General features: G+C 43.2%; 1 protein-coding gene across 1 annotated transcript in view; it reads right to left on the minus strand.

Moving 5' to 3' along the window:
- Nucleotides 1-6777: 6777 nt before the first annotated feature.
- Nucleotides 6778-26448, minus strand: part of LOC137430808 (uncharacterized) — a gene marked incomplete at its 5' end in the record, with an annotated part of 45308 nt that continues 25637 nt past the window's right edge. Inside the window, 2 exons of the mRNA XM_078782732.1 lie at nt 6778-7135; nt 7491-8027. Of these exons, the coding sequence (XP_078638858.1) occupies nt 6912-7135; nt 7491-8027 (761 nt within the window). The remainder of the gene's footprint in view (nt 7136-7490; nt 8028-26448) is intronic.

Here is a 26448-nt window from a genome sequence, read left to right on the forward strand (position 1 = left end):
ACCCCCATAAACATAACCATATTTGGAAACGATTATGTTGAGGCCACATGGTCTGGAAGCCAAATTGGATTTTATGCAAAAATTAAGAAATCTTTTCTCTGAAAGTGCTGAAGGGATTGATGCGAAATTTTAACCATATGTTCAACTAACTACCCATGAGGATATAACGTCAGAAAAACAAGACGGAAAGTCTAACACAGGCGTAGCCAGGCTTGTAAAATATTATAAACCACAAGCACACATGATTAGCTTTTTAAACAGTCGCTAATGCTGTTTATAACAAACAAAGAAATTTGGAGAAATCCCAACATCCGTGAGGTAAGTTTTACTTACAGAACGGAGGGAAGATCTGCTGTAATCTAGATTATACCCCACAGGGTTGGGTACGTACCTTTTTTTGGAAGACCCGTAACGCTGATACTTTCGATATTTGATGGTCATTTTAACAATCGGTTTATTTGTGTTTCACTCTGAATGAAAAACGTAGAGGTAGATCATGGCGATTGTGATATATGACAGATTCGACAATATGTTCGGCCTGAACAAAATTGGAATCAAAATGCCAGAGTGTGGAGAGTCAGCCGCCATACCACCCTAATGACATCAGATGTAATCACATCACACTTGTCATGTGACCAGATCCTCAGCTCTGATTGGTATACATTTGAGGGGACGTACATACATGCAGACTGACAAACACTGTTCTGGAAGGCTAAGCCGTAAAAAGGCATTGGTCACATGGTTTAGCAACCATATTGGATTTAAGGAAAATATTTAAAAAATGATTTCTCTAAAATCGCTTACCGATCGTATGAAATTTTACAAATATCATCTCACACAATTGCTGCATATAGTGTGGAAATTATGACATCCTAGGTCATGTGGGTTGGCAGCCATCTTGGATGGAAAAATGAACCATATCTAATCACCGTAATACTTCACACACGTGATCCCCTTCCCAATCATAGGCGGAGTTTAAGTTTATGATGTCATAGGTCATGTGGTTGGGCAGCCATATTTGATCAAAGTCAAATGAATAACTATTCCTCTGAAACTGCTTAAGCTTTTGAAGTCAAACTTTATATCTATATTATCGTCGTCAACGGGAATACATGTTTCAAATTTCGATGCGATCGGATGCACAGTCTGGCAGCCGAAATGGTTTCATTATTTGAAGAAGAAGAAACCTTACAATATCATCTCCTCCAGAACAGCTGGCTTTTAAGATCGACGTAAACTTCACGCACATGATCAACGAGTGTTTTGGGAATATAGTTTGATAATTTAAACGTCATCAATTGCATTGTCTGGCAGCCATTTCTAATTTATTTTGAATTCGAGTATTTTTTAATTCCCTTGAAAAATTTAAAATCCACTTCTGAATCCGGTTTATTTTAAAGAGGACGTCATAGGATATGTGTCTGATCAAAGCGGACGTCATAGATTTATTATTAATTTTGAGATATCCTGCTATGTATCGTTTTTGGCCCTATCTCCCAATGGTGAAGAATCACTTTAAAATTAAATAATTCTCATATCTGAATCCATATTCAGATCTTCACCAAAATCGAATCTATTTGTCCTTGTCATACACCCAACCGGTCCACCAAGTTTCATCCAAATCCGTCCTCAACTTTTTGAGATATCCTGCTATGTATAGTTTTTGGCCCCGTCTCCCAATGGTGAAGAATCACTTTAAAATTCTAGTAGCCGGATCAGAATCCGGATCTTCACCAAAATCTAATAATTTCGACCTTGTCACATACGCTACACCTCTGCCTAATTTCGTCCGAAGCCGTCCACAACTTTTTGAGACATTTGTTCACAAACAGACAGGGGTGAAAACATAACCTCCATCCACCTTTGGTTGCGGAGGGAATAAAACTAATTTTGAGATGACAATACAATCAAGGTGTAATATATATTTGTAATATTTTATATTGATACCAGCAAAACTACCCATCCCCGTGGAAAAGCTAGCCATGGTGGTGGCGAGAATAAGCACACAAGACAGCATCCAGGCAGGTGTCGGGAAATGTAAGCCAACCTATAGTGCTCAACTTCACCAAAGGTGGCGCTATTCAGCCAAATTGCAACAGCGATTAAGTATACCCTGAAGTGCGCGGTGCTACGCGTGCGACTTGCTACCAAGGAGGAAGCGGACAACGCGGTAAGTTTAATGTTCTTTATTAAAAGAGGTCACTGTAGTACTGGCGCGCTCCAGGCTGTGCGCCCGGTGTATATCCTGAGGCCACGCCTACCCCTCGGCGTGGCCGCCGCCCACTTGGTGCGCGGAATGATGTCACCACGCCAGTGAGCTTCCGTGTCCGCCACACGCGCCCCCCCCCCCCCCAGAATTCCCGCGCACCTGGAGGGCCAGTTTGCGGGGCAAACGGATGACCTGGCCGAAGCGCCCTCTGGCGACCGGCGGCGTCCGGGGTGCAGAGATGCCAGGTGGGATGCCCCCGGCTGTACCTGGGATGGGTACTGGACCGGGGGGTGGCGTGCCTGCGGTGCTGGGCGGTGCCGGGGGTCTGCCCGCAGGGGGGCGGCCCCGACGCCAGGGCCGAGCCACCGGCGGTGGGTGGTCCACGTCGAGGTGGGCCGGCTTGAGGCGGTCTATGGAGACCCGGTCAGGAGTGCCGCCGATGTCCAGGGTGAAATGTTTCACCCCGGTCTCCAGCACCTGGAAAGGCCCGTCGTATGGGGGCCGCAGTGGTGTCCGGTGGGCGTCGTGCCGGACGAAGACGTACTCCGCGGTGCGAAGCTCCGGGGCGACATGTGTGGGAGGGTGCCCGTGGTGCGCCGTCGGCACCGGGGCGAACCTCCGGGCGGTCTCCTGCAGCGCAGAACGCTCCTGCGCCGCGGACCATGGTGCTGTGGGGTCGGGGAGGAACTCGCCCGGCACCTGCAGCGGTTGTCCAAAAACCAACTCCGCCGCGGAGGCGCGCAGGTCGTCCTTGGGCGCCGTCCGGAGGCCCAGCAGGACCCAGGGGAGCCTGTCGACCCAGCCGCCGTCGCGGAGGGTGGCCCGGAGCGCGGCCTTCAAGGAGCGGTGGAAGCGCTCGCACAGGCCGTTGGCCTGGGGGTGGTAGGCCGTGGTTCGGTGCAGCTGGACCCCGAGCCCCTGCGCGACCTCCCCCCAGAGCTCCGAGGTGAACTGGGGGCCGCGGTCGGACGAGAAGTCCGAGGGGGCGCCGAACCGGGCGACCCAGGTGGCGATGAACGCCTGTGCGACGTCCGCCGCCGTCGTCGTCGCCAAAGGCACGGCCTGCGGCCACCGGGTGGTGCGGTCCACCATGGTGAGGACATGGGTGAAACCCCGCGAGGGGGGCAGAGGTCCCACCAGGTCCACGTGAACGTGGTCGAACCGACGTTCCGGCACCGTAAACGGGGCGAAGGGGGCCTGGGTGTGTCGGTGCACCCTTGCGCGCTGGCATGCGAGGCACATCCTGGTCCAGCCGCGGACGGCCTTCCGGAGGCCATGCCAGACAAACTTGTCGGCGACCAACCTCTGGGAGGCCTTTGTGCCCGGGTGGGACAGGCCGTGGATGGTGTCAAAAACCTGGCGCTGCCAGCCTGCGGGCACGATGGGGCGAGGCCGCCCGAGGGAGACGTCGCAAACTAGGGCCGTGCCCACACCGTCGAAGGGCACCTCGGTGACGCGGAGGCCCGTGACGGCGGTCCGCAGGGCCTGGACCCCGGGGTCGGCGGCCTGGTCCGCCGCCATCCGGGCATAGTCGATGCCAAGGTGGACTGCGTGGGCGACGGCCCGGGAAAGGCATTCGGCCACCGGGTTGTCCTTTCCCGCGACGTGCCGGATGTCCGTCGTGTACTCGGACACGGCCGCGAGGTGACGCTGTTGCCGGGCCGACCACGGCTCAGCGACCTTGCCCATCGCGAAAACCAGCATTTGTGGTCGACGAAGGCCGTGAACGCACGGCCCTCGAGTCGATGGCGGAAGTGCCTGACCGCCAGGTGAAGCCCAAGCAACTCGCGGTCGAAGGTACTGTACCGGCGTTCGGGCGGGCAAAGCTGCCGGCTGAAGAACGCCAGCGGTTGCCAGGCACCACGCACCCATTGCTCGTACACCGCGCCCACCGCGTAGTCCGAGGCGTCGGAGGTGAGGGTGATCGGGCGCCGGGGGCGCGAGCGTGGTGGCGTTGGCCAAGGCGAGCTTCGCGCCCGAGAACGCCGCGTCCATCTGCCCGGTCCAGGTAACGTCACCTTTGCCCGGCTTCCCTTGAAGGGCCTCGTGTAAGGGGCGCAGGAGCTGGGTGATGCGGGGCAGGAACCGATGGTAAAGGTTTACCATGCCCAGGATCTCCTGGAGCCCCTTGATCGTGCGGGGGCGCGGAAACCCCTTCACCGCCTCCACCTTGGCCGGTAGGGGGACGGCCCCGTGCCTGGTGACGCCGAACCGGCACTTGGCGGGGTTCACGATGAGGCCATGCTGGCCCAGGCGTTCGAAGAGCGTGCGGAGGTGATGAAGGTGCTCTTCGCGGGACGCGCTGGCGACGAGGATGTCGTCCAGGTAGACGTACAAAAAATCCAAGCCGCGCAAGACGCTGTCCATTAGGCGCTGGAACGCCTGAGCCGCATTTTTCAAACCGAAGGGCATCCAAAGAAATTCGAAAAGCCCGAACGGCGTGATGACAGCCGTCTTCGGGATGTCCTCCGGCCTGACAGGAACCTGATGGTAGCCGCGCACGAGGTCCACCTTTGAAAAGAAGGACATGCCCGCCAACCGGGCGGAGAAGTCCTGTATGTGGGGGACGGGGTAGCGGTCGGGGGTGGTGGCGTCGTTGAGGCGCCGGTAGTCCCCGCACGGTCGCCATCCCCCGCCGGGCTTGGGCACGATGTGGAGCGGCGACGCCCACGTGCTCTCGGAGCGCCGCACGATGCCGAGCCGCTCCAGCGTGGCGAAATCCGCTTTCGCTACCGCGAGCTTCGTCAGCTCGAGGCGGCGTGCCCGGGCGTAGACCGGTGGCCCGGCGGTGGGGATGTGGTGTTCCACCCCGTGCTTGATGGTCCCCGCCAAGAAGGTCGGCCACGTGAGGGCCAGGAAACCCGCGAGGAGGCGGGTGAATTCGTCCGCTGCCGGAAGCGTACAGATCAACCTGGCCGGAACCGAACCGCTCAGCAAGCCGCTCGGCGAGCCGCTCTGTGAGCTGTTCAACGGGCCGGGCAGCGCGCACGCGAGCGAGCTGAGCGTCTCAGCCTGGACAAGCCTTCTGCGCTTTACATCGACCAGTAATCCATTAGCACATAAGAAGTCCGCGCCGAGCAGTGCCATGGGCACGTCGGCCGTAACGAACGACCAACGGAAAACCTGCCCTCCGAACCGCAGGGAGAGACAGCGTTTTCCGTACGTGCGTATAGACGTACCATTGGCCGCAAGCAACGCGGGACCTCGGCCCGCGGTTTGCTTGTCGGACGTACCAGCAGGAACGACACTCACCTGCGCTCCCGTGTCGCACAGGTAACGGCGCCCGGACAAGGTGTCCGTTATGTACAGAAGGCTGTTTGAATTGCCGACGCTCACAGTTGCCACCGAGCGTCGGCTCGCCCGTTTCCCGACCTGCCGAATGAGCACGGCGGGCGACACTGCCGAGCCTCGTGGCCGAACTTGGCGTGGAAGAAACACCAGGTGGGCGGCTGCGGCGTCGGAGGCCGCGGTTTTCTTCGCGGTGGCGGCGGTGGTGGTGGGTGTGGCGTGGCGGCGGACACGAGGTGCGGTGCATCAGGGAAAGCCTCGGGAGCCTCGGGAGCCAAGACTCGCCTGCGTGTCCAAAGCCGCGTAGTATTTGTCGGCCTCGGCAGCGAGCGCATGGGGTTCCGTTAACGCGGAACCGGCCAAAGCGAGGCGGACTCATGCTGGCAGCTGGCGTCGAAATAACGCCCAGAATAGAGCGTTCGGGGTTTCGTCACCCATGAGCGCCAGCATATGATCCATACGGACCGACGGTCGCGTGTCCCCGATATCGGGGAGGTCCAAGAGGCGATCGGCCCGTGCGTCCACCGTAAGGCCGAACGTGGCGAGGAGGAGACGCTTGACCGCCTCGTACTTGCCGTCGGCAGGTGGATCCCTTAGGACCGATACGACGTGGGTGGCCGTGCCGGGCCCGAGGGTGGCGACCACGTGGCAGTACATGGTCTCGTCCACCGTGATGCCTCGAAGTCGGAACTGGGCTTCTGCCTGCAGGAACCAAACTTCGGCTTGTAACTCCCAGAATTCGGGGAGCTTGATGGAGACCGCGTTGGTAGCCATTGTTGCGGCGGTTTCGGGTGGTCAGCGACGGCTGACTCGAATGTCGTAGGTCACCAATGAAGTGCGCGGTGCTACGCGCGCGACTTGCTACCAAGGAGGAAGCGGACAACGCGGTAAGTTTAATGTTCTTTATTAAAAGAGGTCACTGTAGCACTGGCGCGCTCCGGGCTGCGCGCCCGGTGTATATCCTGAGGCCACGCCTACCCCTCGGCGTGGCCGCCGCCCACTTGGTGCGCGGAATGATGTCACCACGCCAGTGAGCTTCCGTGTCCGCCACAACCCCATCATTTTTCCCGGGAGCCACTAACCCCACTAAAACCTGCCGGGTACAACCTTTTACCTCTAACAAATTTAGTTCAAATCCATCCAGAGGTGTAGGTGTGTATAGGTAACACACAGACAGACAGACACTTATGGTTATAGATTACAGATTAACATTCCTGAGACTTGCAATGAAGTGCTTCATGATGTTTCATAGTTTGAAATCAAACAGATGAAAGCAGAGGGCTTGCGGAATGCTTTATATTCTGCATGAAAATGACAATAATAAAAACAATATGGAGAAATTGTCCATTGTATTAAAAAGAGACGTCACCTTGTTGATTTGAAACCACAGCGATTATAACAAACTCGGTCGGGTTCAAGAGGGCCCAACCATTGGGTGCAGGGGCTTCACACGAGCCCGGCGTGACAAACCAAGCCGAAGACTCCCTCCGGGAGAACGTGCCCCTGGTCCACAGGTGGAGGTGAGCTTTTGGGTCCGAGCCGTGGGGGAGCGGAACTCTGGCCTTCTGGTCCCACCAAGCCTTTCACTTCTATCGAGTGTGCCCGTCACTCCTTCAAGGTGCTCCACGTTCCTCGCACCTTTCAGAGGTCGGACATTAAGGTGGCAATTAGGTAAGGTAAGGTATTTATTTTTATCAGGTTAGTACTGTGATATTATTTAAAATGCGGCACTACTCTCCCCATCTCTGAGGTACCATACTCTTCACAGAGTGTGGGTGCTGCCGAAGTAACTTCTTGAGAGTTCTACTCGGTGGTTTAACATCACCTTCCCAGCAGTAGTTAGGGTAGACATTTATTATTTGTTCAGGATGCCGGCGATAGGTCGCCTACTCTTCAAGAAGGACACCGTGGGGATCTTTATCGTCCAGCAAATAATGCCGGAAAGACGGGACACACATTTAACGCCCATCCGAGGGACGGGACTTTGTCTCACCTGGACTTTGTGGGCTTGGTAGTCCCAAGGTCTGAGTGGATTGGAGGTTCTCGACGATGATGGGACCATCTTGGACTTCACTGCTTGTTCTTCCTTTCTCCTTGATTGTCATCTTTTTACTCCTCTTCCTCTCGGTACCCTCTCCATCCTTTCCTTTCTCCTTACGTTTCCTATTTTTACCTTTTCCTTTTTTTTCAGAATTATCATTGTTATTTCCACTTACTGATCTATTTTCATTTGTTTCACTGCCAACCAACTCCACAGCATTCCCAACTCCCTTTCCATCCACCTTAGCCGTATCACATTCCTTCTCGTGTCCTTGCACTGCGGATGCATTCTCTTCCTTGCTCTGGTCTTTCTTCTGATCCACAAAATCTTCCTCGTTTTGACTTTTTTTCCTGTTCTCATTTTCTCCTTCAAATGCAATAAGCAGCTCCTTTTTGACATTCCCAAACTTCCCATTTGTTCTGCCATTCCCTCCTTTCTGCATTTTCTCCGTATTGTCTCTTTGTCCGACGGTACAACAGCTTTGCTTTCCTGTGAGAAGGGCAAGAATATACACCAACAGGTTAGTTTATGCACTGCTGTTATTGTACCATATCCCATGAAATATTGTAATGGGCCATCTGTTTATGACGTACACAAATATGGCGAGTTTTTGCCCCCGACCTATCACACCCCTTCCTCCCCATACTGCCCCCTTCCACAATGCTCTATACATGTGCTCTTCCATCATTTTATTCTCATCCCCTCCCATTTCTGTTCTCTCCCCACTCCACACTTCCTTAACCTGCACTCTTACTCTCTCTCTCTCTCTCTCTCTCTCTCTCTCTCTCTGATCATTCAACTCTTCCTTTTCTCAATTTAAGCTCCACATCCACGACCCCACCACACACCTTTTTGTGTAATTAATAAATAGATGGCTTTTAATATATAATTATATCATTAATAATACTATTAAACAATTTTAAATGTGACTCTGTCTCACCAACACTGTGAAATTGATGGCTTTTAATATATAATTATATCATTAATAATACTATTAAACAATTTTAAATGGGAGTTTGTCTCACCAACACTGTGAAATCGATGGCTTTTAATATATAATTATATCATTAATAATACTATTAAACAATTTTAAATGTGACTTTGTCTCACCAACACTGTGAAATTGATGGCTTTTAATATATAATTATATCATTAATAATACTATTAAACGATTTAAAATGTGACTTTGTCTCACCAACACTGTGAAATTGATGGCTTTTAATATATAATTATATCATTAATAATACCATTAAACAATTTTAAATGTGACTTTGTCTCACCAACACTGTGAAATTGATGGCTTTTAATATATAATTATATCATTAATAATACTATTAAACAATTTTAAATGTGAGTTTGTCTCACCAACACTGTGAAATTGATGGCTTTTAATATATAATTATATCATTAATAATACTATTAAACAATTTTAAATGTGACTTTGTCTCACCAACACTGTGAAATTGATGGCTTTTAATATATAATTATATCATTAATAATACTATTAAACAATTTTAAATGTGACTTTGTCTCACCAACACTGTGAAATTGATGGCTTTTAATATATAACTAGGGCATGCCCGTACTATATCTATATCTAAAATTATATCCCCCCCCTCTATTTACATGAAATGGTTTGGTCCAAAGCGAACGGCTTGCGAGTGGTGACAATCCCCCCCCTCTATTTACATGCAATGGTTTGGTCCAAAGCGAACGGCTTCCGGAGTTTGGTAAAGAAATCGCCATCGCGTGCACAAACGCGCAGGAAAGCGAATGAATCGCAAATTCGTTTTTATTAGTTGTAAAACATAGTTTAACGCCAACATAGTTTGCAAACGTGAAATAAATGAATACGCTCTCAAATGTGCCATCCGAGGCAGAGTATGCCCGCCACGTTCGGCACACGCGATCGTTCGCTGCTCTCTGATTGGTTGAATCGTTTTTTGGACATAGCTCGGTAAGTAATTGTCCGATTAATATGAAACCTTGAAAAGGCACATCCTCGGGTCCCCAGCAATATACCTGGCAAGTTAAAAGTATATCGGACCCGTGGTTGTCGAGAAACAGCGGTCACAGACAAACGTACAGACAGACAGACAGAGATTACTGGAATTATAGATAGATTATATCATTAATAATACTATTAAACAATTTTAAATGTGACTTTGTCTCACCAAGACTGTGAAATTGATGGCTTTTAATATATAATTATATCATTAATAATACTATTAAACAATTTTAAATGTGACTTTGTCTCACCAAGACTGTGAAATTGATGGCTTTTAATATATAATTATATCATTAATAATACTATTAAACAATTTTAAATGTGACTGTCTCACCAACACTGTGAAATTGATGGCTTTTAATATATAATTATATCATTAATAATGCAAATTAAACAATTTTAAATGTGACTTTGTCTCACCAAGACTGTGAAATTGATGGCTTTTAATATACTAGGGCATGCCCGTACTATATCTATATCTAAAATTATATCCCCCCCCCCTCTATTTACATGAAATGGTTTGGTCCAAAGTGAACGGCTTGCGAGTACGGTGACAATCCCCCCCCTCTATTTACATGAAATGGTTTGGTCCATTCGCAAAGCCAAAGCGAACGGCAGTTACGAATCGCAGTTACGATGAATCGCAAAGTAGTTTTAATTAGTTTTAAAACATAGTTTAACGCCAACATAGTTTGCCAACGTGAAATAAATGAATACGCTCTCAAATGTGCCGTCCGAGGCAGAGTCTGTTCGGCACGTTCGGCACACGTGATAGCTCGCTGCTCTCTGATTGGTTGAATCGTTTTTTGGACATAGCTCGGTAACTACTTGTCCGATTAATATGAAACCTTGAAAAGGCACATCCTCGGGTCCCCAGCAATATACCTGGCAAGTTTAAAGTATATCGGACCCGTGGTTGTCGAGAAACAGCGGTCACAGACAAACACACATACACACAGAGATTACTGGCATTATAGATAGATAATTATATCATTAATAATACCATTAAACAATTTTAAATGTGACTTTGTCTCACCAACACTGTGATATTGATGGCTTTTAATATGTAGATTATATCATTAATAATACCATTAAACAATTTTAAATGTGACTTTGTCTCACCAAGACTGTGAAATTGATGGCTTTTAATATACTAGGGCATGCCCGTACTATATATATATCTAAAATTATATCCCCCCCCCCTCTATTTACATGAAATGGTTTGGTCCATTCGCAAAGCCAAAGCGAACGGCTTGCGAGTACGGTGACAATCCCCCCCCCCCCCCCCCTCTATTTACATGAAATGGTTTGGTCCATTCGCAAAGCCAAAGCGAACGGCTTGCGATTACGGTGACAATCCCCCCCCCCCCTCTATTTACATGAAATGGTTTGGTCCAAAGCGAACGGCTTGCGAGTACGGTAGAACCCCCCCCCCCCCCCTCTATTTACATGAAATGGTTTGGTCCATTCGCAAAGCCAAAGCGAACGGCGAACGGCTAAATCGCCATAGCTCGGTAACTACTTGTCCAATTAATTTCAAACCTTGAAAAGGCACATCCTCGGGTCCCCAGCAATATACCTGGCAAGTTTCAAGTATATCGGACCCGTGGTTGTCGAGAAACAGCGGTCACAGACACACATACATACACACACACATACACACACACATACACACACACAGAGATTACTGGAATTATAGATAGATAATTATATCATTAATAATACTATTAAACAATTTTAAATGTGACTTTGTCTCACCAACACTGTGAAATTGATGGCTTTTAATATATAATTATATCATTAATAATGCAAATTAAACAATTTTAAATGTGACTTTGTCTCACCAAGACTGTGAAATTGATGGCTTTTAATATACTAGGGCATGCCCGTACTATATATAAGCTAGGACGTGCCCGTACGTGGGTGCCCGTTCCTTGCCAAAAAAAAAAAAAAAAAAAAATTTTGTGTAGGGGTGTGTGTGTGTGTAAACATCCTAGGGCGTGCCCGTACGTGGGTGCAAAAAAACATGCGTGCAAACAACAACAACAAAAAAAAACTTTGAAACCACGTGGCAGTAACGACCACAGAACCCCCCCCCCCTCTATTTACATGAATGGTTTGGTCCATTCGCAACGACCACAGAACCCCCCCCTCTATTTACATGCAATGGTTTGGTCCATTCGCAACGCCAAAGCGAACGGCGAACGGCTAAATCGCCATAGCTCGGTAAGTACTTGTCCGATTAATTTCAAACCTTGAAAAGGCACATCCTCGGGTCCCCAGCAATATACCTGGCAAGTTTCAAGTATATCGGACCGGTAGTTGTCGAGAAACAGCGGTCACAGACAAACAAACGTACAAACGTACAAACAAACACACAGAGATTACTGGAATTATAGATAGATAATTATATCCTTAATAATACCATTAAACAATTTTAAATGTGACTTTGTCTCACCAAGACTGTGAAATTGATGGCTTTTAATATATAATTATATCATTAATAATACTATTAAACAATTTTAAATGTGACTTTGTCTCACCAACACTGAAATTGATGGCTTTTAATATATAATTATATCATTAATAATACTATTAAACAATTTTAAATGTGACTTTGTCTTACCAACACTGTGAAATTGATGGCTTTTAATATATAATTATATCATTAATAATACTATTAAACAATTTTAAATGTGAGTTTGTCTCACCAACACTGTGAAATTGATGGCTTTTAATATACTAGGGCATGCCCGTACGTGGGTGCCCGTTCGGAAAAACATTCCAAACCGCGTGGCAGTAACGACCACAGAACCCCCCCCCCCCCCTCTATTTACATGAAATGGTTTGGTCCATTCGCAAAGCCAAAGCGAACGACCACAGAACCCCCCCCCCCCCCCTCTATTTACATGAATGGTTTGGTCCATTCGCAAAGCCAAAGCGAACGGCGAACGGCTAAATCGCCAATCGCCATAGCTCGGTAACTACTTCTCCGATTAATATGAAACCTTGAAAAGGCACATCCTCAGGTCCCCAGCAATATACGTGCCCGTACGTGGCGTACCCGTAACCGTACCGTACCCGGTACCGTACCCGTACCCGTGACGTGCCCGTAATGAATATGTACAAAATATAAATATGTATGTACTACAATCGATCGTACCTTACAACAATCAACACAGATTGCAACGTCAAATAAATGAATACGCTCTCAAATGTGCCGTCCGAGGCAGCGTCTGCTCGCCACGTTCAGCGTCACTATGACTATCCGTAAGTCCGGAAGTGACGTCCTCATTTGACTGTCCGGAAGGTCGCAAATCGCAGTTACGATGAATCGCAAATTAGTTTTAATTAGTTTTAAAACATAGTTTAACGGCAACATAGTTTTCCAACGTGAAATAAATGAATACGCTCTCAAATGTGCCATCCGAGGCAGAGTCTGTTCGCCACGTTCGGCACACGTGATAGCTCGCTGCTCTCTGATTGGTTGAATCGTTTTTTGGACATAGCTCGGTAACTACTTCTGCGATTAATTTAAAACCTTGAAAAGGCACATCCTCGGGTCCCCAGCAATATACCTGGCAAGTTTCAAGTATATCGGACCGGTAGTTGTCGAGAAACAGCGGTCACAGACAAACATACATACAAACATACAAACATACAAACATACAAACATACAAACATACAAACATACACACAGAGATTGCTGGAATTATAGATAGATAATTATATCATTAATAATACTATTAAACAATTTTAAATGTGACTTTGTCTCACCAACACTGTGAAATTGATGGCTTTTAATATACTAGGGCATGCCCGTACTATATATAAGCTAGGACGTGCCCGTACGTGGGTGCCCGTTCCTTGCCAAAAAAAAAAAAAAAAAAAAATTTGTGTAGGGGTGTGTGTGTGTAAACATCCTAGGGCGTGCCCGTACGTGGGTGCAAAAAAACATGCGTGCAAACAACAACAACAAAAAAAAACTTTGAAACCACGTGGCAGTAACGACCACAGAACCCCCCCCCCCCTCTATTTACATGAATGGTTTGGTCCATTCGCAACGACCACAGAACCCCCCCCCCCCCCTCTATTTACATGCAATGGTTTGGTCCAAAGCGAACGGCTTGCAGTGTTTGGTAAAGAAATCGCCATAGCTCGGTAACTACTTGTCCGATTAATATGAAACCTTGAAAAGGCACATCCTCGGGTCCCCAGCAATATACCTGGCAAGTTTAAAGTATATCGGACCGGTAGTTGTCGAGAAACAGCGGTCACAGACAAACATACACACATACACACATACACACATACACACATACAAACACACATACACACAGAGATTAATGGAATTATAGATAGATAATTATATCATTAATAATACTATTAAACAATTTTAAATGTGACTTTGTCTCACCAACACTGTGAAATTGATGGCTTTTAATATACTAGGGCATGCCCGTACTATATATATATCTAAAATTATATCCCCCCCCTCTATTTACATGAAATGGTTTGGTCCATTCGCAAAGCCAAAGCGAACGGCTTGCGAGTACGGTGACAATCCCCCCCCTCTATTTACATGAAATGGTTTGGTCCATTCGCAAAGCCAAAGCGAACGGCTTGCGAGTACGGTGACAATCCCCCCCCCCCCTCTATTTACATGAAATGGTTTGGTCCAAAGCGAACGGCTTGCGAGTACGGTAGAACCCCCCCCCCCCCCTCTATTTACATGAAATGGTTTGGTCCATTCGCAAAGCCAAAGCGAACGGCGAACGGCTAAATCGCCATAGCTCGGTAACTACTTGTCCGATTAATTTCAAACCTTGAAAAGGCACATCCTCGGGTCCCCAGCAATATACCTGGCAAGTTTCAAGTATATCGGACCCGTGGTTGTCGAGAAACAGCGGTCACAGACACACATACATACACACACACATACACACACACATACACACACACATACACACACACAGAGATTACTGGAATTATAGATAGATAATTATATCATTAATAATACTATTAAGCAATTTTAAATGTGACTTTGTCTCACCAACACTGTGAAATTGATGGCTTTTAATAAATAATTATATCATTAATAATACTATTAAACAATTTTAAATGTGACTTTGTCTCACCAAGACTGTGAAATTGATGGCTTTTAATATACTAGGGCATGCCCGTACTATATACCCGTACGTGGGTGCCCGTTCCTTGCCAAAAAAAAAAAAAAACGCTACCCGTACGCTCTACCCCGCCCGTACGCCCGTACGCCCGTAAACAAAAAAAACAACGCTCTTTGCTTCCGCCCTTCGCTCTGACTGAATTGGGAGAAATAATGCGCATAAGGAATCGAGAAATTATTATTTTCTCCGGAAGAAATCGAATTACGAACCGTAATGGCGCACGCGCTCGGCTCGGCTCGCTCTCACATCGGCCACGCCTACGCAACAACGTGTTCTGTGATTGGCTGCCGGAAGTGCAGTCTTCACTGTCCGGAAGGTCGCATATCGCAGTTACGATGAATCGCAAAGTAGTTTTAATTAGTTTTAAAACATAGTTTAACGCCAACATAGCGCCAAAATAGTTTGCCAACGTGAAATAAATGAATACGCTCTCAAATGTGCCGTCCGAGGCAGAGTCTGTTCGCCACGTTCGGCACACGTGATAGCTCGCTGCTCTCTGATTGGTTGAATTGGTTGAATCGTTTTTTGGACATAGCTCGCTAACTACTTGTCCGATTAATATGAAACGTTGAAAAGGCACATCCTCGGGTCCCCAGCAATATACCTGGCAAGTTGCAAGTATATCGGACCGGTAGTTGTCGCGAAACAGCGGTCACAGACAAACACACAGACACACACACAGACACACAGACACACACACACACACACACAGAGATTACTGGAATTATAGATAGATAATTATATCATTAATAATACTATTAAACAATTTTAAATGTGACTTTGTCTCACCAACACTGTGAAATTGATGGCTTTTAATATATAATTATATCATTAATAATGCAAATTAAACAATTTTAAATGTGACTTTGTCTCACCAACACTGTGAAATTGATGGCTTTTAATATACTAGGGCATTGCCCGTACTATATCTATATCTAAAATTATATCCCCCCCCTCTATTTACATGAAATGGTTTGGTCCAAAGCGAACGGCTTCCGGAGTTTGGTAAAGAAATCGCCATCGCGTGCACAAACGCGCAGGAAAGCGAATGAATCGCAAATTCGTTTTTATTAGTTTTAAAACATAGTTTAACGCCAACATAGTTTGCAAACGTGAAATAAATGAATACGCTCTCAAATGTGCCATCCGAGGCAGAGTGTGTCCGCCACGTTCGGCACACGCGATAGTTCGCTGCTCTCTGATTGGTTGAATCGTTTTTTGGACATAGCTCGGTAAGTAATTGTCCGATTAATATGAAACCTTGAAAAGGCACATCCTCGGGTCCCCAGCAATATACCTGGCAAGTTAAAAGTATATCGGACCCGTGGTTGTCGAGAAACAGCGGTCACAGACAAACAAACGTACAAACGTACAAACAAACAGAGATTACTGGAATTATAGATAGATAATTATATCATTAATAATACGATTAAACAATTTTAAATGTGACTTTGTCTCACCAACACTGTGAAATTGATGGCTTTTAATAAATAATTATATCATTAATAATACTATTAAACAATTTTAAATGTGACTTTGTCTCACCAAGACTGTGAAATTGATGGCTTTTAATATATAATTATATCATTAATAATACTATTACACAATTTTAAATGTGACTTTGTCTCACCAAGACTGTGAAATTGATGGCTTTTAATATATAATTATATCCTTAATAATACCATTAAACAATTTTAAATGTGACTTTGTCTCACCAAGACTGTGAAATTGATGGCTTTTAATATATAATTATATCATTAATAATACTATTAAACAATTTTAAATGTGACTTTGTCTCACCAACACTGAAATTGATGGCTTTTAATATATAATTATATCATTAATAATACTATTAAACAATTTTAAATGTGACTTTGTCTCACCAACACTGTGAAATTGATGGCTTTTAATATATAATTATATCATTAATAATACTATTAAACAATTTTAAATGTGAGTTTGTCTCACCAACACTGTGAAATTGATGGCTTTTAATATATAATTATATCATTAATAATACTATTAAACAATTTTAAATGTGACTTTGTCTCACCAAGACTGTGAAATTGATGGCTTTTAATATATAATTATATCATTAATAATACTATTAAACAATTTTAAATGTGACTTTGTCTCACCAAGACTGTGAAATTGATGGCTTTTAATATATAATTATATCATTAATAATACCATTAAACAATTTTAAATGTGATTTTTTCTCACCAAGACTGTGAAATTGATGGCACTTAATATATAATTATATCATTAATAATACCATTAAACAATTTTAAATGTGACTTTGTCTCACCAACACTGTGAAATTGATGGCTTTTAATATACTAGGGCATGCCCGTACTATATCTATATCTAAAATTATATCCCCCCCTCTATTTACATGAAATGGTTTGGTCCATGAAATGTTTTGGTCCATTCGCAACGCCAAAGCGAACGGCGAACGCTTTACATGAAATGGTTTGGTGCATGAAATGTTTTGGTCCATTCGCAACGCCAAAGCGAACGGCGAACGGCTTGCGCTTGCGAGTACAGTGACAATCCCCCCGGGGTTTTAATTAGTTTTAAAACATCGTTTAACGCCAACATAGCGCCAACATAGTTTGCCGACGGGAAATAAATGAATACGCTCTCAAATGTGCCATCCGAGGCAGAGTGTGTCCGCCACGTTCGGCACACGCGATAGCTCGCTGCTCTCTGATTGGTTGAATCGTTTTTTGGACATAGCTCGGTAAGTAATTGTCCGATTAATATGAAACCTTGAAAAGGCACATCCTCGGGTCCCCAGCAATATACCTGGCAAGTTTAAAGTATATCGGACCCGTGGTTGTCGAGAAACAGCGGTCACAGACAAACAGACATACATACATACATACATACATACATACACACAGAGATTACTGGAATTATAGATAGATATCTAAAATTATATCCCCCCCCCCCTCTATTTACATGAAATGGTTTGGTCCATTCGCAAAGCCAAAGCGAACGGCTTGCGAGTACGGTGACAATCCCCCCCCTCTATTTACATGAAATGGTTTGGTCCATTCGCATCGACCACAGAACCCCCCCCCCCCCCTCTATTTACATGAAATGGTTTGGTCCATTCGCAAAGCCAGTAACGACCACAGAACCCCCCCCCCCCCTCTATTTACATGAAATGGTTTGGTCCATTCGCAACGCCAAAGCGAACGGCGAACGGCTAAATCGCCATAGCTCGGTAACTACTTGTCCGATTAATTTCAAACCTTGAAAAGGCACATCCTCGGGTCCCCAGCAATATACCTGGCAAGTTTCAAGTATATCGGACCCGTGGTTGTCGAGAAACAGCGGTCACAGACAAACACACAGACACACAGACACACAGACACACACACACACACACACACAGAGATTACTGGAATTATAGATAGATAATTATATCATTAATAATACCATTAAACAATTTTAAATGTGACTTTGTCTCACCAACACTGTGAAATTGATGGCTTTTAATATATAATTATATCATTAATAATACTATTAAACAATTTTAAATGTGATTTTGTCTCACCAACACTGTGAAATTGATGGCTTTTAATATATAATTATATCATTAATAATACTATTAAACAATTTTAAATGTGACTTTGTCTCACCAACACTGTGACATTGATGGCTTTTAATATATAATTATATCATTAATAATACCATTAAACTATTTTAAATGTGACTTTGTCTCACCAAGACTGTGAAATAGATGGCTTTTAATATATAATTATATCATTAATAATACCATTAAACAATTTTAAATGTGAGTTTGTCTCACCAACACTGTGAAATTGATGGCTTTTAATATATAATTATATCATTAATAATACTATTAAACAATTTTAAATGTGACTTTGTCTCACCAACACTGTGAAATTGATGGCTTTTAATATATAATTATATCATTAATAATACCATTAAACAATTTTAAATGTGACTTTGTCTCACCAAGACTGTGAAATTGATGGCTTTTAATATATAATTATATCATTAATAATACTATTAAACAATTTTAAATGTGACTTTGTCTCACCAACACTGTGAAATTGATGGCTTTTAATATACTAGGGCATGCCCGTACTATATCTATATCTAAAATTATATCCCCCCCCCTCTATTTACATGAAATGGTTTGGTCCAAAGCGAACGGCTTGCGAGTACGGTGACAATCCCCCCCCCCCCCCCCTCTATTTACATGAAATGGTTTGGTCCAAAGCGAACGGCTTGCGAGTACGGTGACAATCCCCCCCCCCCTCTATTTACATGAAATGGTTTGGTCCAAAGCGAACGGCTTGCGAGTACGGTGACAATCCCCCCCCCCCTCTATTTACATGAAATGGTTTGGTCCAAAGCGAACGGCTTGCGAGTACGGTGACAATCCCCCCCCCTCTATTTACATGAAATGGTTTGGTCCAAAGCGAACGGCTTGCGGAGTTTGGTAAAGAAATCGCCATAGCGTGCACAAACGCGCAGGAAAGCGAAAGAATCGCAAATTAGTTTTAATTAGTTTTAAAACATAGTTTAACGCCAACATAGTTTGCCAACGTGAAATAAATGAATACGCTCTCAAATGTGCCGTCCGAGGCAGAGTCTGTTCGCCACGTTCGGCACACGTGATAGCTCGCTGCTCTCTGATTGGTTGAATCGTTTTTTGGACATAGCTCGGTAACTACTTGTCCGATTAATTTCAAACCTTGAAAAGGCACATCCTCGGGTCCCCAGCAATATACCTGGCAAGTTGCAAGTATATCGGACCCGTGGTTGTCGAGAAACAGCGGTCACAGACAAACAAACACACACACAGACATACACACATACACACACACACACACACACAGAGATTAGTGGAATTATAGATAGATAATTATATCATTAATAATACTATTAAACAATTTTAAATGTGACTTTGTCTCACCAACACTGTGAAATTGATGGCTTTTAATATATAATTATATCATTAATTAATACTATTAAACAATTTTAAATGTGACTTTGTCTCACCAACACTGTGAAATTGATGGCTTTTAATATATAATTATATCATTAATAATACCATTAAACAATTTTAAATGTGACTTTGTCTCACCAACACTGTGAAATTGATGGCTTTTAACATATAATTATATCATTAATAATACTATTAAACAATTTTAAATGTGAGTTTGTCTCACCAACACTGTGAAATTGATGGCTTTTAATATATAATTATATCATTAATAATACTATTAAACAATTGTAAATGTGACTTTGTCTCACCAACACTGTGAAATTGATGGCTTTTAATATATAATTATATCATTAATAATACTATTAAACAATTTTAAATGTGACTTTGTCTCACCAACACTGTGAAATTGATGGCTTTTAATATATAATTATATCATTAATAATACTATTAAACAATTTTAAATGTGACTTTGTCTCACCAAGACTGTGAAATTGATGGCTTTTAATATATAATTATATCATTAATAATACTATTAAACAATTTTAAATGTGACTTTGTCTCACCAAGACTGTGAAATTGATGGCTTTTAATATATAATTATATCATTAATAATACTATTAAACAATTTTAAATGTGACTGTCTCACCAACACTGTGAAATTGATGGCTTTTAATATATAATTATATCATTAATAATGCAAATTAAACAATTTTAAATGTGACTTTGTCTCACCAAGACTGTGAAATTGATGGCTTTTAATGTATAATTATATCATTAATAATACCATTAAACAATTTTAAATGTGACTTTGTCTCACCAACACTGTGATATTGATGGCTTTTAATATGTAGATTATATCATTAATAATACCATTAAACAATTTTAAATGTGACTTTGTCTCACCAAGACTGTGAAATTGATGGCTTTTAATATATAATTATATCATTAATAATACTATTAAACAATTTTAAATGTGACTTTGTCTCACCAACACTGTGAAATTGATGGCTTTTAATATATAATTATATCATTAATAATACTATTAAACAATTTTAAATGTGACTTTGTCTCACCAAGACTGTGAAATTGATGGCTTTTAATATATAATTATATCATTAATAATACTATTAAACAATTTTAAATGTGACTGTCTCACCAACACTGTGAAATTGATGGCTTTTAATATATAATTATATCATTAATAATGCAAATTAAACAATTTTAAATGTGACTTTGTCTCACCAAGACTGTGAAATTGATGGCTTTTAATGTACTAGGGCATGCCCGTACTATATCTATATCTAAAATTATATCCCCCCCCTCTATTTACATGAAATGGTTTGGTCCAAAGCGAACGGCTTGCGAGTGGTGACAATCCCCCCCCCCCTCTATTTACATGCAATGGTTTGGTCCAAAGCGAACGGCTTCCGGAGTTTGGTAAAGAAATCGCCATCGCGTGCACAAACGCGCAGGAAAGCGAATGAATCGCAAATTCGTTTTTATTAGTTGTAAAACATAGTTTAACGCCAACATAGTTTGCAAACGTGAAATAAATGAATACGCTCTCAAATGTGCCATCCGAGGCAGAGTGTGCCCGCCACGTTCGGCACACGCGATCGTTCGCTGCTCTCTGATTGGTTGAATCGTTTTTTGGACATAGCTCGGTAAGTAATTGTCCGATTAATATGAAACCTTGAAAAGGCACATCCTCGGGTCCCCAGCAATATACCTGGCAAGTTAAAAGTATATCGGACCCGTGGTTGTCGAGAAACAGCGGTCACAGACAAACAAACGTACAGACAGAGATTACTGGAATTATAGATAGATAATTATATCATTAATAATACCATTAAACAATTTTAAATGTGACTTTGTCTCACCAACACTGTGATATTGATGGCTTTTAATATGTAGATTATATCATTAATAATACCATTAAACAATTTTAAATGTGACTTTGTCTCGCCAAGACTGTGAAATTGATGGCTTTTAATATATAATTATATCATTAATAATACTATTAAACAATTTTAAATGTGACTTTGTCTCACCAACACTGTGAAATTGATGGCTTTTAATATATAATTATATCATTAATAATACTATTAAACAATTTTAAATGTGACTTTGTCTCACCAAGACTGTGAAATTGATGGCTTTTAATATACTAGGGCATGCCCGTACTATATATATATCTAAAATTATATCCCCCCCCCTCTATTTACATGAAATGGTTTGGTCCATTCGCAAAGCCAAAGCGAACGGCTTGCGAGTACGGTGACAATCCCCCCCCTCTATTTACATGAAATGGTTTGGTCCATTCGCAAAGCCAAAGCGAACGCCTTGCGAGTACGGTGACAATCCCCCCCCTCTATTTACATGAAATGGTTTGGTCCAAAGCGAACGGCTTGCGAGTACGGTAGAACCCCCCCCCCCCCCCTCTATTTACATGAAATGGTTTGGTCCATTCGCAAAGCCAAAGCGAACGGCGAACGGCTAAATCGCCATAGCTCGGTAACTACTTGTCCGATTAATTTCAAACCTTGAAAAGGCACATCCTCGGGTCCCCAGCAATATACCTGGCAAGTTTCAAGTATATCGGACCCGTGGTTGTCGAGAAACAGCGGTCACAGACACACATACATACACACACACATACACACACACATACACACACACATACACACACACAGAGATTACTGGAATTATAGATAGATAATTATATCATTAATAATACTATTAAACAATTTTAAATGTGACTTTGTCTCACCAACACTGTGAAATTGATGGCTTTTAATATACTAGGGCATGCCCGTACTATATATATATCTAAAATTATATCCCCCCCCCTCTATTTACATGAAATGGTTTGGTCCAAAGCGAACGGCTTGCGAGTACGGTGACAATCCCCCCCGTCTATTTACATGAAATGGTTTGGTCCAAAGCGAACGGCTTGCGAGTACGGTGACAATCCCCCCCCCCTCTATTTACATGAAATGGTTTGGTCCAAAGCGAACGGCTTGCGAGTACGGTGACAATCCCCCCCCCCCCCCCTCTATTTACATGAAATGGTTTGGTCCAAAGCGAACGGCTTGCGGAGTTTGGTAAAGAAATCGCCATAGCGTGCACAAACGCGCAGGAAAGCGAAAGAATCGCAAATTAGTTTTAATTAGTTTTAAAACATAGTTTAACGCCAACATAGTTTGCCAACGTGAAATAAATGAATACGCTCTCAAATGTGCCGTCCGAGGCAGAGTCTGTTCGCCACGTTCGGCACACGTGATAGCTCGCTGCTCTCTGATTGGTTGAATCGTTTTTTGGACATAGCTCGGTAACTACTTGTCCGATTAATTTCAAACCTTGAAAAGGCACATCCTCGGGTCCCCAGCAATATACCTGGCAAGTTGCAAGTATATCGGACCCGTGGTTGTCGAGAAACAGCGGTCACAGACAAACAAACACACACACAGACATACACACATACACACACACACACACAGAGATTACTGGAATTATAGATAGATAATTATATCATTAATAATGCAAATTAAACAATTTTAAATGTGACTTTGTCTCACCAAGACTGTGAAATTGATGGCTTTTAATATATAATTATATCCTTAATAATACCATTAAACAATTTTAAATGTGACTTTGTCTCACCAAGACTGTGAAATTGATGGCTTTTAATATACTAGGGCATGCCCGTACTATATATATATCTAAAATTATATCCCCCCCCTCTATTTACATGAAATGGTTTGGTCCATTCGCAAAGCCAAAGCCAAAGCGAACGGCTTGCGAGTACGGTGACAATCCCCCCCCTCTATTTACATGAAATGGTTTGGTCCATTCGCAACGACCACAGAACCCCCCCCCCCCCTCTATTTACATGAAATGGTTTGGTCCATTCGCAAAGCCAGTAACGACCACAGAACCCCCCCCCCCCTCTATTTACATGAAATGGTTTGGTCCATTCGCAACGCCAAAGCGAACGGCGAACGGCTAAATCGCCATAGCTCGGTAACTACTTGTCCGATTAATTTCAAACCTTGAAAAGGCACATCCTCGGGTCCCCAGCAATATACCTGGCAAGTTTCAAGTATATCGGACCCGTGGTTGTCGAGAAACAGCGGTCACAGACAAACACACAGACATACACACATACACACACACACACACACACAGAGATTACTGGAATTATAGATAGATAATTATATCATTAATAATACTATTAAACAATTTTAAATGTGACTTTGTCTCACCAACACTGAAATTGATGGCTTTTAATATACTAGGGCATGCCCGTACTATATCTATATCTAAAATTATATCCCCCCCTCTATTTACATGAATGGTTTGGTCCATTCGCAACGACCACAGAACCCCCCCCCCCTCTATTTACATGCAATGGTTTGGTCCAAAGCGAACGGTTTGGTCCATTCGATGTGATTCGATGATTCGATGTGAATGGTTTGGTCCATTCGCAACGACCACAGAACCCCCCCCCCTCTATTTACATGAATGGTTTGGTCCATTCGCAAAGCCAAAGCGAACGACCACAGAACCCCCCCCCCCCTCTATTTACATGAATGGTTTGGTCCATTCGCAAAGCCAAAGCGAACGACCACAGAACCCCCCCCCCCCCTCTATTTACATGAATGGTTTGGTCCATTCGCAACGCCAAAGCGAACGGCGAACGGCTAAATCGCCATAGCTCGGTAAGTACTTGTCCGATTAATTTCAAACCTTGAAAAGGCACATCCTCGGGTCCCCAGCAATATACCTGGCAAGTTTCAAGTATATCGGACCGGTAGTTGTCGAGAAACAGCGGTCACAGACAAACGTACAGACGTACAAACGTACAGAGATTACTGGAATTATAGATAGATAATTATATCATTAATAATACTATTAAACAATTTTAAATGTGACTTTGTCTCACCAACACTGTGAAATTGATGGCTTTTAATATACTAGGGCATGCCCGTACTATATATATATCTAAAATTATATCCCCCCCCCCTCTATTTACATGAAATGGTTTGGTCCATTCGCAAAGCCAAAGCGAACGGCTTGCGAGTACGGTGACAATCGCCCCCCTCTATTTACATGAAATGGTTTGGTCCATTCGCAAAGCCAAAGCGAACGGCTTGTGAGTACGGTGACAATCCCCCCCCTCTATTTACATGAAATGGTTTGGTCCAAAGCGAACGGCTTGCGAGTACGGTAGAACCCCCCCCCCCTCTATTTACATGAAATGGTTTGGTCCATTCGCAAAGCCAAAGCGAACGGCGAACGGCTAAATCGCCATAGCTCGGTAACTACTTGTCCGATTAATTTCAAACCTTGAAAAGGCACATCCTCGGGTCCCCAGCAATATACCTGGCAAGTTTCAAGTATATCGGACCCGTGGTTGTCGAGAAACAGCGGTCACAGACACACATACATACACACACACATACACACACACATACACACACACATACACACACACAGAGATTACTGGAATTATAGATAGATAATTATATCATTAATAATACTATTAAACAATTTTAAATGTGACTTTGTCTCACCAACACTGTGAAATTGATGGCTTTTAATATATAATTATATCATTAATAATACTATTAAACAATTTTAAATGTGACTTTGTCTCACCAACACTGTGAAATTGATGGCTTTTAATATACTAGGGCATGCCCGTACTATATATAAGCTAGGACGTGCCCGTACGTGGGTGCCCGTTCCTTGCCAAAAAAAAAAAAAAAAAAAAATTTGTGTAGGGGTGTGTGTGTGTAAACATCCTAGGGCGTGCCCGTACGTGCGTGCAAAAAAACATGCGTGCAAACAACAACAACAAAAAAAAACTTTGAAACCACGTGGCAGTAACGACCACAGAACCCCCCCCCCCCCCTCTATTTACATGAATGGTTTGGTCCATTCGCAACGACCACAGAACCCCCCCCTCTATTTACATGCAATGGTTTGGTCCATTCGCAACGCCAAAGCGAACGGCGAACGGCTAAATCGCCATAGCTCGGTAAGTACTTGTCCGATTAATTTCAAACCTTGAAAAGGCACATCCTCGGGTCCTCAGCAATATACCTGGCAAGTTTAAAGTATATCGGACCCGTGGTTGTCGAGAAACAGCGGTCACAGACAAACAAACAAACGTACAAACGTACAAACGTACAAACAAACACACAGAGATTACTGGAATTATAGATAGATAATTATATCATTAATAATACTATTAAACAATTTTAAATGTGACTTTGTCTCACCAAGACTGTGAAATTGATGGCTTTTAATATATAATTATATCATTAATAATACCATTAAACAATTTTAAATGTGATTTTGTCTCACCAAGACTGTGAAATTGATGGCTTTTAATATATAATTATATCATTAATAATACCATTAAACAATTTTAAATGTGATTTTGTCTCACCAAGACTGTGAAATTGATGGCTTTTAATATATAATTATATCATTAATAATACCATTAAACAATTTTAAATGTGATTTTGTCTCACCAAGACTGTGAAATTGATGGCTTTTAATATATAATTATATCATTAATAATACCATTAAACAATTTTAAATGTGATTTTGTCTCACCAAGACTGTGAAATTGATGGCTTTTAATATATAATTATATCATTAATAATACCATTAAACAATTTTAAATGTGAGTTTGTCTCACCAACACTGTGAAAT

This window comes from Myxine glutinosa, chromosome 7 (assembly GCF_964187855.1).
Source record: "Myxine glutinosa chromosome 7, kmMyxGlut1.1, whole genome shotgun sequence".
Lineage (NCBI taxonomy): Eukaryota > Metazoa > Chordata > Myxini > Myxiniformes > Myxinidae > Myxine > Myxine glutinosa.